General features: G+C 29.5%; 1 protein-coding gene across 1 annotated transcript; it reads left to right on the top strand.

Moving 5' to 3' along the window:
* The first annotated feature begins 379 nt into the window (after nt 1-379).
* On the top strand, nt 380-3,755 carry LOC132951383 (uncharacterized). The gene is made up of 3 exons (XM_061023195.1): nt 380-537; nt 1,870-1,988; nt 3,462-3,755. The coding sequence occupies exons 1-3, from the start codon at nt 453-455 to the stop codon at nt 3,753-3,755; spliced, it is 498 nt and encodes a 165-aa protein (XP_060879178.1). The 5' UTR covers nt 380-452.
* The last annotated feature ends 9,276 nt before the right edge of the window (nt 3,756-13,031 follow it).

Below are 13,031 nucleotides of genomic sequence, written 5' to 3' on the forward strand. Positions count from 1 at the left end.
CTCGTTTTAAATTTTTCTTTTTTTTTCTTACGCGTGTTTCGAAGTGCAATTAAATTTTCGAACGATTTCATTAACGGTATACAAACTTTATTTTATTTAGATAATTGTATTTATTACCATGCGATAGTTGTTGGCACGCGCCCAGACAGTTTTTATAGTGGTTATACACGCATTAGATGACATATTTTGTTTGCTTTAACATTATTCTTTTCCCCGTTGAGCAGTTTATGGAGTATAACATACTCGTATAGTATTATTATATAGTAATAACTATAATAGCCATAGCAGACTATTATTATGGTGGCCGGTGGGCGATACAAATATTTTTTTAATTTACGTGCTTTCAGGTACAATAATTATTGTTGTTTTACAGGGATCAGCAAGTTCATTATAATATAGTCGTTAGTGAACTATTTCAGACTTGTGAGCTATTAAGTTCCCAACTGAGAACCATGTTATATTTTAACGACAGAAACTCGCGGATCGCCGAAATGACAATCGAAATCGCCCAGTCGTCAAAACAGCTAAAAGAAAAAAGTAATTTTTCGTAAATTTTTTTTTTAACCTGCGCTTATAAAATGTAAATGTTTTAATTATTTAATTTAAAAGTTAAAATTCTACATCCCACTCATATAGCACTATTATAGCTCCAGCTGCGAATCCGGGAGGGATTTGTTAGGGGGTCTTACCCCCCCCCCCCCCCCCCCCCCGAAATGTTATAGAAATCTAAAAAAACCTATCTATTAATACTAAAGTATTAATAGATATAACTTATTGAATAATTTGAAATGAATAATATTATACCTATGATAATCGGTGACTTGATACTTTAAAACTAGCAAATAACAACTAACAGTCGAGCCTATATTATAATACTGACCCTTCATTCTCCCTCTAAAAATTGAGCCTCTTTTCCATAAAGCAAATTATTATTGTTTATATTCATGTTATTAAAGGTTCATCCCGTATTGTAAAAATAAAAATAATAATCTAAATACTACAGCGGTACTCAATAGGTAGGAACTTAAAAAGCGGTAAACTATACGAATGGGCATGGTACTTATATAGTTACAATACATCGAAACAATAATAAAATTGTTGTATTATGATTGAGCACGCTTTTTCTTGTTGCTCAACGCTAAATTTATTCACAGTATTTATATTTTATAACAATATTCTTAGTATCCATCGTTTAGTAAATCCCAATTTTAAATATTTTTAAATTTTAGCTATAAGTTATAACTTACATATTCTCATTAACCCCACATACAAACAAATATTGAGTAATGTCAAAGAAGAAACTAAAATAATCAAGAAACTTGTAACTTTAAATGTACTAACTACAGTAACTGCAGTAACTTTTAATCAGTTACGACTATAGATTATAATCTATTATATATGTAAGTCACAACTTACCCAGTTGCCCATCACTGATTGTACATGGAAAATATAGATAAAAATATTTTTTATAAACTGATATTGTCTGGCTTGTGACTGTTTATGCTAAAAAGCAGTTTTCTTATTAAATAAATTATATTGCAACGTTGAACGTGATTGTATGCTCAATCGTATTAGTTTTTATTGTGTCGACGGTGTTACCTCTGTGCAATTTTAAATGTGCTAAATCGTTTTATAGTAATATTTTTATGATATATTAAATATCATGAATTCAGTTTTTTTTAGCAAAGCACATTGGGGGCAGACAGGATTAGATATAAATAGAAATTAAAAAGTCTGGCTTACTTCTGCCCTTACAATTATTATTAAATTTTATATTGTACGCACCCGACGGCCGACACCCATATATTATTTAAACATTGAATCTTAATTTGATTGTGTTTGTGTGTTTATTGTGCCTACACCGAGCAGGAGAAAAAATCTGCGATGATTTAGAATTGGCGATTAAAAACCGCATGATACGCAAGTGGTCCATATTAAAAACTTCAACCGATAAGCAATCACTAGAGTCGTTTCTGAGTGAATTAACCGTGAGTTACATGTTACATAATTTTACACCGAAAACATAATATTATAATTATTATTACGGAAAGCAGTCGTGTTTATTAGGTATTTTACGCGAGTGCTATTTATAGGTATTGGTATTATAAATTATTATAATCCTTTAGATATTTTAATTTTGAAAATTGAATTTTACCTACCTACGTAGCCAAATTGTGATCTATGAACCAAATACACCACCATAATATTATTTTAACCGCACGGACGTGCTCGCGTGGTAATATAGATATTATTGTTTTTTTTTATATACCTGCACATAATTATTAGTTATTATAATCAGTACGAAAATATTGAAATAAGATAATTATAATATATTTTTGGTTTATAAAAGACAAGACAATAAATTATAAAAACAATTTATCTTAGTCGAGAATGTTAAAAAAGATAAAAATGGTCATAATATATAGGTAGGTTGTAGGTACGTATTTTTCCTATACATAATATTATACTATTTTAATTAGTGTAATGTTATTACCTTAAGCTGAAGATGGATGAAAATAGATAAATGTCATTTTTGTTATGACATATATAGTTGTGTTGTTTTCGACGAGTCGTTGATGAGCGTATTTCAAATAGGTACAATTATTGATAATGACGTAAAATAAAGAACATAATAAGATATTTTATTACCGTTTAATGACGTGATAATGCGTGATATTTATATTTATCATACGTCATATTATTGTTCCAAACGAACTGGCAAAAAACCAAGAAAATCAAGTCTTTATTTTATTCAATTGCAGTTTTCAAAATTTAAATATGTTTGAATATATAGTTATCGATTATCAGGAAATATCTCGATTTTAGATAATATTATCTCATTCATTTCACATAATTATATATTTATATATGAAATCCCCGCAAAATGTATAGGTACCCACAGGTACCCTTGATTTATAACAAACTCGCGTGTGAAATATTTCACTATAAGGTCATAGGTATATACCCAACTATCATACATTCATACATTTTCAATGAGACATATATGATATCACGATTTATTAGACTAGTAAGTCCACTTTCGGGGAGGGGGGAGGCACTAAGCCTGGCACATGTGTATTTCTATAATATAACCTATATTCATTATACAGTGTATGTATACTATATACATTGTATAGGTATAGTGTACCCGGAGAATATAGAAGACAAAATTATGATATATTTCAATATAATTAAATTGTCAAATTGTCAAATCCTCCAGATACACTGCATGTACCTACGTCCTACCGGCTACAGTATACCGTACTATAGTATATATTACAGATCAGAGGACACTCAAAAATAAAACTTAACTACTCAACACTATATTATATAATTATAATTGCTACACTCTTATATGTACCTACGACCTACCTATATCACACATGACACAATACATATTATATAATATAATATAGCCAATATAGGTACATATACCTAATGTTTGTGACTGTCTTGCGAAGGGCATGAAATCAGCGATGATCTTGAGGCATCAACAGGTGATTGGCGTTCTGGAAAAAGTGCAGCGACGCGTTCACTCGTCCAAAATGGCGTGCAGCGGCGTCACGGACTGCAACGACGGTTTCGATGTTTCCGCGATCGGGTCGCAGCGGTACAACTATTTGCTCCAGGACGACGAAGCCGACGTCGCCGCCACCTCAAAGGTCATAATCGATGCAGACTGCTGGGACATGATGGACGAAAGCAGCTCTCGCGGGACATTTCATCAAGACGCGATAAGTGTTATTATTGTATAGGCATTTTTATACGTTATGATTTATATTTTTTATATGTAAATTATAAACGCCTTGTTGTTAATACTGTTATAGACATTTGTTGTTTGCTTTTTCTCTAGAAATTGACTCTTTGACGAAATGCGTCGAGTTCATGCGCGTGATATTCAATATATAATATATAACTATTAACATAGAGTATTCTATGCTATTAACTATCTGTATAACCTGACTTCGCCCGTGAAAAATTAACAAATATAAAATATAGTGTTATATATAGGTAATAGGTTATATATATCTTGTGCCTGTCTCAGTTCGCGGGAAAATATCGGAACCGGTGCTTTGTGAACTAATTGAACTGAAAAGGACTTTCTTAAGACCAAATCTCGTTTATGAATCTCATTTTAGTCATAAGTATAGCTTAAGCAATACTTATTCTTAGCATCGACTATGAATACGAGTGAATACGACCCTTAATGTTTGGTTGTAGTCACAAGCCATAACTCGCACGAAATACTTCTTTCCATCTTATAGTCTACAGATATCCATACGTCCGTTCGTTCCAATTTTAAATTATTGAGTATTAATAACCTATAAATCAATGCATACGTTTGTTAAATATTCAGTATTTAGGTACACATAATAATATTAAGAAAAGTATTCTGCTTCCGGTTATAAAATTGAAAACGTTTTTATCAGAATATAATTTAGTGTTGTAATAGCAGCGCGGTAACCTCTATACATAGGTATATAGGTACTTCAAAATTAAAATTTATGTAAAATCATTTTTCGTATGATATACCTACTCGAAAATTGACCGGGTATTATTGTGATGAGCGTGTTACTTTAAAAAAATCAACCGGTTAAATAGGCACATACAGTACACGCGAAAACTTGTTTCAAAAACACTGGCCCGCGCTGAGGGTGCAGCAGAAAACTATATAGGTGCGCGTATTATACTTGTCACGAACCGATCGCTCAATTAGAATATAGCGCGTCGCTCGTTAAAAAATCGAAATTTCAAACACGTATTAAACACGCCACATTTATGTGTGTACACATAATAATAATTACGGGTTTTTAATGTTTCCGTATAATATAATGTGCCGGGTAAGAAGCGCCCACGCCCGTTGCTCGGTAAATTTCGGCGCGTTAAACGCCGTGAGAAAATCAAACACCGGCGCGATCGTAGAATTTGACAGCTATATATGTACCACCTGTAGGTATATACACACTTGTAGGCGCTCGCCCTTAAACTGCTCTCGCGGACCCGCAGCACCCACGACCGCGGGGGGATAGACGTCCGTGAAATAACATATTATATACGTATGATGTGTACCTATACGTGAAAACTTAATACGCGATATAGGTATTTAGCCAGTTTACATATTATTATTATTACATATCGTGGACAGTGAGATGTGTAAAATAAAGAGAATAATATTATGTAGGAATAAAAATGTGTCTATAAAATATATGCTCGCGCATATTTATAGACATATAATAATATTGTGTTTTAATATTATGTGTACACGTCGGCCATTAGCGTACCTATATATATATATGCTCCCATATAATATTATCCGTCTGCCCGACGACGTCGGTAAAATCGTCTCAAACGGGTCTCTCAGCGATTATCGCGTCACCTCCCGCTACATTATAATGTACATACCTATACTTATATATGCTTATCATATACATAATATTACAATATAATATACACTCGGGTAACTGCAGCACACACACATTATTTTGTACGCACGTCGGTCGGGCCGTCACGCGCGCGCGTGTGAAAAGAAGAACTCGCGGCCGCGAGATCGTGCTCGGCGATTAGGGTGCGTTTCGAAACACACCGCACCGTGTCTCGAATTGACGGCTTGTTTGTATATTATGTGTACCTTATAATAGATTATATTATGTGTGTGTATATATAAGTATAATATGTATGTATGTATGTATGTATGTATGTATGTATGTATATACGGTCGCGGCGGTATATCTGCTGCAGCGTGAAACCGCTTCCGGAATATAATATTATTATACGCCTGCACCGCGGTCGGAAAGCCATTGACTCGTTAATGGGCCCGATGAAGACAAATAAACAAACAGACGAACGAATAATAATATAATAAACACGGCCGTGAAAATCTATAATACGCGATCTGCGACGATCCCGCTGCAGTAGACTCGTCGGGGATACTCCTCCTGCAGCGCGATCTAAATATATTCGAGATTGAGGTCCCCCCTCAAAATATCCCATACTTCAAAATATCATCCCCGGTTAAAACTTATTCCTAATAGCCCATGTATAAATTAATATACTCATTAGTATTGTCCTATATTATTAATTCATATATAATCATATTTATTAAATTAAATTACATTTTTATATCAAACATTAATACTATATCGTACTTTAAATATTATATTTGAATTAGTAATTAATTTTATACTAACGAGTCATTACTATTTATTTCATATTACTATAATATTTATAAGGTACCCACCTTAAATACATAAATAACAATATATTATATACTATTATTTTAATAAACTTAATTTTTGTTAGTTAAAAATTATACGCTATGGCTATACCTTTTAAAATACCTAGTGGTATTGACCTAGTATGGTCGAATTTTCACAATTATGAACTTTACGAATTACGTGATTAACGTCTATCCAATTTATCGTATACTTTAAAGTTCGTCAAATAATAATATGTTTTTGATTCTGGGGAGCAATATTATTTCATAAACTATAAGGTACTCACCTAATAATATTTATGAAATTATTGTTGCATCAAAAACGATAGAATAATAATATTTTTTGTGTAAGTATCTACTTAAAGTTATATTTTCATTAGATAGTCATATTAACCAACTCTTGTTCTGAATTGAGTATAATATAATATAATATTATAGTTATCATATTTTCGTGATATTCATTAGGTACATTGAATTATATTGAGTTCTTATTTCAATGAAAATGATAAAGTAACATAAACTACAACAAATAGGTACACACTAATATACTATAATATCTGTTATTATACTTATTACCTATAAAAAATTATAAACAGCTCATTTCAAAAAAAATTATGTTAATTTTATACGTTCCAAAACCAGTAGTTTTAAATAGAAATAACTAGTGTATATTTATAATTTTATTTTGTAATTGAAAATATACTGTGAGTTTCAGTTTTACGTTTTTTTTATAATGATTAGGTATATAGATACATAAAAAGCATTATTATAATAATATGAAATAAATTGTAATGAGTAATATGAAAATGAAAATATAATTTTAAGTACGATAGTAAGTTTGATACAAAAAGTTTAATAAAATTTAATAAACGGAATACAATTAAATAAGAGAATATATAAAGATTATATCTGTGGCTTGGATCTAAAATGGCCAATCTCATTTTTTCCAACTTTTGACAATAAATATGGATTAAATGTCAGATTGGTCGTTTTAGAAATATAACTAAATAATTTTTTTTTGCAACATTGGCCTAATATCTCTGTGATTATTAGTGTAAATTTAATACTCTCTTATAAAGTATAGTGATCGCCACTTAATCACTTTTGTATGGAACAAAACTGATAAAATAAACCGATTGATAACACTAAACAAAAATTGAAAAAATAATAAAACGTACGTCAAATCAAAAAATGAATGTATTATCAAATTGAACACACACGCATAGTTATAAAAAATAAATAATATATTATTATATAATAAATAAAATAATATTATTCACACTATAAAAATTAAAATTAAAATACATATTAACTATTACTAACTTGTTAATAATTCTTTGATTGAAGTCTGTTATTTTTGTACTGTTAAAAGATCATTGATAACATATTAAAATGTTCATATTTGTAATGCGGTTTAAAATTTGACAAATTATATTACACTCTTTTTCGTAAAACTCGTTGGCCCACCCTAATTTCAGAAGGACTGAGGTGTTTTAGTATCCATTTCCAGAGTTGAGATGGAATTTGTTCCAAAAGGAACGGGATTTCTGGAACGAGTTTTTTTACTCCAATTTTTTTAATTTAAACAACACTAAATAGGGTCTTAAAGGCCTACTCGGAACTCAAAAGGTACATACTGTGCACAAGCTTACCACTAAGTCCTAATCGACAGACATTTTTAGAGATATAATCGACAGTTCTACATACACTTACAAGTTACAATATGTACTATATCATTGATTATAAATACTAGTATTTATAATCAATGGTACTATATACACTATACAGTTACTATGCTAATTATATTGTAAACCTGTGGAAAATAAGTTAGGACCTTGGTTTCGTTTTTAGATTGTAGATCTGTGATCTGGATAGACCGATGTTGAATAATATTATAATATACGTGTACCTACTTATGCATTAGGGTATCCACTTATTATTATTGAGATGGGAAAAATTTCTGATTTTGGTGACTTAAACGCGCGGTGCAACGGGATACGGTGCAACGGGTTTTATAGGATACCTATACTACTTCTACAATTCTACACGATTCAGTAAGTAATTATAATACAATCATCCGATTTATATTTTTTTGGTAAACAATTTAAAGTAAACTTAAATATTTATTTATATAATTATTAGTAAAATATAAATTCACTGCAGTCTTAGGTATTATTACGTATAACCTATAGCTAAAATATTTTATGACACCTTCGTAATTTTCAAGGAATTTGATTTAAAACTTATTCGTGCATAATATATATATATATAATATAATTAAAATATACACAACATATGACATGTGAGCAGGCGCGGACTGGCTGGGATGCTGGGATGCTACAGCATCCCTTGCCCTAAAATATATTTGCCTAATATTATTTATTATATATTTAAAGACTCTAGACACCTAATGAACAACAAATTGTTACCAACTTACGATTACTAGTAATCTATAATATTGTACAACTTTGATTGTAAGTTTTTTGTAACTTGGTACTTATTTACGTGTTTAACGTATATTCAATATTTTTTCAAAACAAAATAAAATATATTAATATTTTATAAATAATCTACATGTATTAAATTTGCCCCAACAATTTATGTTATTTGCCCTTTAAATTGTGTAGCATCCCGTGCCCTATTTTACCAGTCCGCGCCTGAACTGGTCCGTAAGTTTATAGACATTCTAATACATTCTCCCGGCAGTGTCAATAGACACAGTGTTTGAGAAGTTATATTTTTTTGGTACCTAATTAATTTACAATATGAATTATTATAAGTTACCTATGTAGGTACTTGTCCAAAACTCTACTACCGGGAAGCCATTGGTATTTATGGTACAGCCTTACAAAGTTCACGATTTTCAGTGTTTTACGCACCCGTACAACGCTTTAAAGTTTACCGAGCTTAAGTATAACAAATTAATTTTTTTTTTAATCTAGGTAAGTCAACGTTTTAAAATTGATGATGCAAAAATAATTCTGACACCCACCCATGGTGGATTTACATAACAAGTCGAAGGATGTTTTTGATTTTAATTGTTCGAGCAAGCGCAGTGTGCGAGTGACTACACCGGATATATTATATGAAAATACCAAAAAGTTCAATTAGCTATAATATAACTTAAAAATAAGACTGACCGCCAAATTCAGACTTCTCTGTCGTTTTCAGTTAAAAACTAATGATTTTCGGCAATTAATTTTTGAAATATCGTTCATAATTCGTTGTAACTTGTAATTTATATACCTATTTTAAAAATATTATTCGTGGGTAATTGAAACGTCTAAAATGTATTATTATATACAAATATGATAATAAACAAATAATAATAACTCAACTTAACCGGCTACGGTATTAATAATATTTAATAATATCAATATAAGTATAGTACCTATACAATATCCTAGGCTGTCAAATCGTCTCCACTTGGAATCGTTTTTCGTATACAATGATATTATATCATTGAATTCAAATGTAACACTATTCATAACAGTCACCCACTTGTACCCTACTGTTCAGCAGAGTCACTTCCAAATTTTATTTTTTTTTAATTGACCTCCCTTCTTATTTAAATTCTGACAAACGTGTTTTGGTTAAGTATATACGGCCCTGTCTACGGCCAGTAAAACAATTAGGATTCTTGGGGTCCCGGACAAAGTCAATGTATTGGACCCTGAGGTATATGTATACAACATTTGTTTATAGGTTACCTATACAAAAATAAATAATGATGGCGATTTTTTTTTTAAGAACCTAAAAAATTTTATGTGAAGGCCTGCTGACCAGTGTATTGTTATTAAAATATAACTACACTTTTAGTGTTCTTTTTTTTATTATAAATATTAATTAAAGCTTTCCACGCATACAAGTAACTCAATAACAATAAAACAATAAAACACTATAAAAATATAATTTTAAAGATAAATATAGGTATTATTATGGATAAATAGGGGCCCCTTGTTCTTTGACAACAAATTAGATAACATGATAAATTATAAAAATAGATATTTTTATTTAATATATTTTATTTGATTTAAATATTAGATTACAATGCAATTATTTAAAAATTTAAAGTAGATGCTGTGAGCCGTCGGGGCCCCTTGAGCCAACGATTAGCAGCCCTCTACAGGGGCATTGCCCCGGCTGCCCCTGCGGTTGTTGCGGCACTGTTATAACTGGTAATTCAGTTATTGATATTATAATATATATTTATACTATTTGAAGAAAAAAAGCATATAACTAGAGCAGTAAAGCAATATATTATATATTACTATAGTTTAAGGATTATTAAGAGAATATTTTTGGATTTTTTAGAACATATTCCCTAACGTCGGGCGTAGTTAGTACTTGGATGGGTGACCGCTTGGGAACACTACGTGCCGTTGGCATTTTTGATTTTTTTATAAACTTTACTTCTTTATTTATTAAAAGAAAAAAATTTAAGTAAAATTTGTCGATTTCAGTTCATACAAATGATTTAAACTTACGTGCCATTCACTCCAAATTCCCTTAGTCCCTACACCCTTGTTTTGTCAATATAAATAATGTCCATCGCGTTTACAATCATTAACAATTCATAACTTTCTTAATTTAATTTTGTTTAGTTCGCCAAAGCATTCTGGCCAATTAATATACCTACTTTCACTAATTATACCTACTTGTCTTATTCTGTACTGAAACGTAATCATATAGAATATAATATGCCTGTTATTATTGATTAATGTATTATCTATTAATTGTATACCTACGCACCTTTACAAGTCATTATATTATTTTTTTGTTATCGCTATAAACGTTTTGTATGTCAAAATAAATGCCATTCGATTTTATGTGTCAATACTCAATTTAGTCGTCGTTTGCCTTTGATCTTTGCATATGCAGTGAAATCTCGATAACTCGAATCGATGACAGGCACAAAAAAAAATTTAAAAAATTAAAAAAAAAAAAAACACACATTGTAAAATCAATACATTCATCGCTTCGCTCAGAATCTAAAATAGTATCTATTTTAAATATATAGACAAAAATAATTTAACCACAAGTTAAATTAAACGCTTACTTTTGAATATTATTATTTTAATTTAACACCAATATTTAAATAAGTTTAAACACTGATAATTTTTATGAGGCATAAAAATTAATTTTAGACTAATTGGACTTTATTTTTGGGTCTGTCGTCATATTTCGGAGCAGTAAAAATACCAAGATTTTCAACTTTAATATCTTTTCTAGTTGGTAGTTTGTAGTGTCAAAAAGTAACATATTCTCCGTACTTGTTTTAATAGTTTTAATTAATAAGTAACCAAGTTTTCGACAAAATCTATTCTCTTATTTTTTTTAAATTAAAAAACCAATAACCGTATATCTTGAACTGTTCACCAAAATATGTTTATATTAGCAATTTTTATGCATGGAATAATTTTCAAAATATTTTAACTCTTTTTGAGAACTTTAGAAATTTTAAATTTTCGAATTTTTTTGTTGTTTTTTTAATAATTGTTGATAAAAACTTTTGCTTTGTCAAAAACATTGAACATTTAATACAAAGTGTAACATTAGTTCTTATTACTGGAAGAAAAAAAAAGTTGAGGGTTCCTCATATGTTTTTTGTGAGTGTTTTAAGTTTTTTACAATTATTGTTCATATTTTTTAAAATTAAGTTCATAATTCATATTCAATGGTATTATTTAATTAATTGGTCATTACAATAAAACAAACATTGACACTGACTATTACAGACACCATGTCATGTTTTGAATTTATTAAAGCTATTATTTTTGTAAAATAGAAAAATAAGATAAAACAAACTGATAATTTAGTTTTTAGATTCTGAGTGGAACGATGAATGTATTGATTTTAAAATGATGTGTTTTTTAAAAATTTTTTTTGTCTATGTACACAATAAGTATTCGAAATAATGCTTCGATTTTCAACTTCAGTATCTTGTGCGAATAGAAAGTGAATATTGTTGGTGGTTAAGCATTTAAAGTTCAAAAATTGACAAAATAATGAAAAATCACGAAAATTAGCAAATTATTTTGAGTTAAGAAAAAACTTAGAATATTTTTTCGGTTATTTTGTTGAGATTGTATAATATTATTCGTGGGTACTTGAAACTTCTAAAGTATACTAATATATTATATCTATGATAGTATCACGGTTTTTTGTTGATGTATAACGCGTTATAAGTACCTAATGGATATTATAATATGATTAATTTGGAATTTATTATAGGTCAATTATTTTTTTAATACTATAGATAAGTACCTATATAATGTCTTAAACCTAGACTGACATACCGTCTACGCTCAGAATCGTTTTTCTTACACAATGATATTATATCATTGAATTCAAATTTAATCCCATCCATTATACAGTGATCCACTTGTAACCTACTGTACAGCAGAGCGACATCCACCAGCCCGCCTTTTTTATTATTAATACTTCAATGTTGTAATAAATGACAAAAAAAAAATGCATGTATAAATAATTTTTTTTGTTAGGTAATTTGTTCAAGGTTTATTAGGTAATTACTAATTACAAATGTAAAGATTATCTAAATGATCTTTAATCTTAATGATATCTTACAAAATAATAAATAACTACCTAAACATATTTGGCAGTATTTGTGTATTATTTATGTTTTTATGTAAAAGGTTCATAATAATAATAATAATACTGCTGTATGCATAATACATAATAATAGTATTGGAAACATTCATAAACACAACATATCTGGAAAAATAATAATATTTTATTTGGTTAGATACTAAGTGTAAAATGTTTAAGTATATATTATACATTTATACGTTTGTCT

The sequence above is a fragment of the Metopolophium dirhodum genome, chromosome 8 (genome assembly GCF_019925205.1).
Source record: "Metopolophium dirhodum isolate CAU chromosome 8, ASM1992520v1, whole genome shotgun sequence".
NCBI classification, from domain to species: Eukaryota; Metazoa; Arthropoda; class Insecta; order Hemiptera; family Aphididae; genus Metopolophium; species Metopolophium dirhodum.

Bases quoted from the DNA above. Each gene is read 5' to 3' on its own strand.
- LOC132951383 (XM_061023195.1), top strand. From the start codon at position 453: ATGTTATATTTTAACGACAGAAACTCGCGGATCGCCGAAATGACAATC. The intron at 538-1,869 runs GTAATTTTTCGT...TACACCGAGCAG, and splicing joins AAAACAGCTAAAAGAAAAAA to GAGAAAAAATCTGCGATGAT. The intron at 1,989-3,461 runs GTGAGTTACATG...TGTCTTGCGAAG, and splicing joins CGTTTCTGAGTGAATTAACC to GGCATGAAATCAGCGATGAT.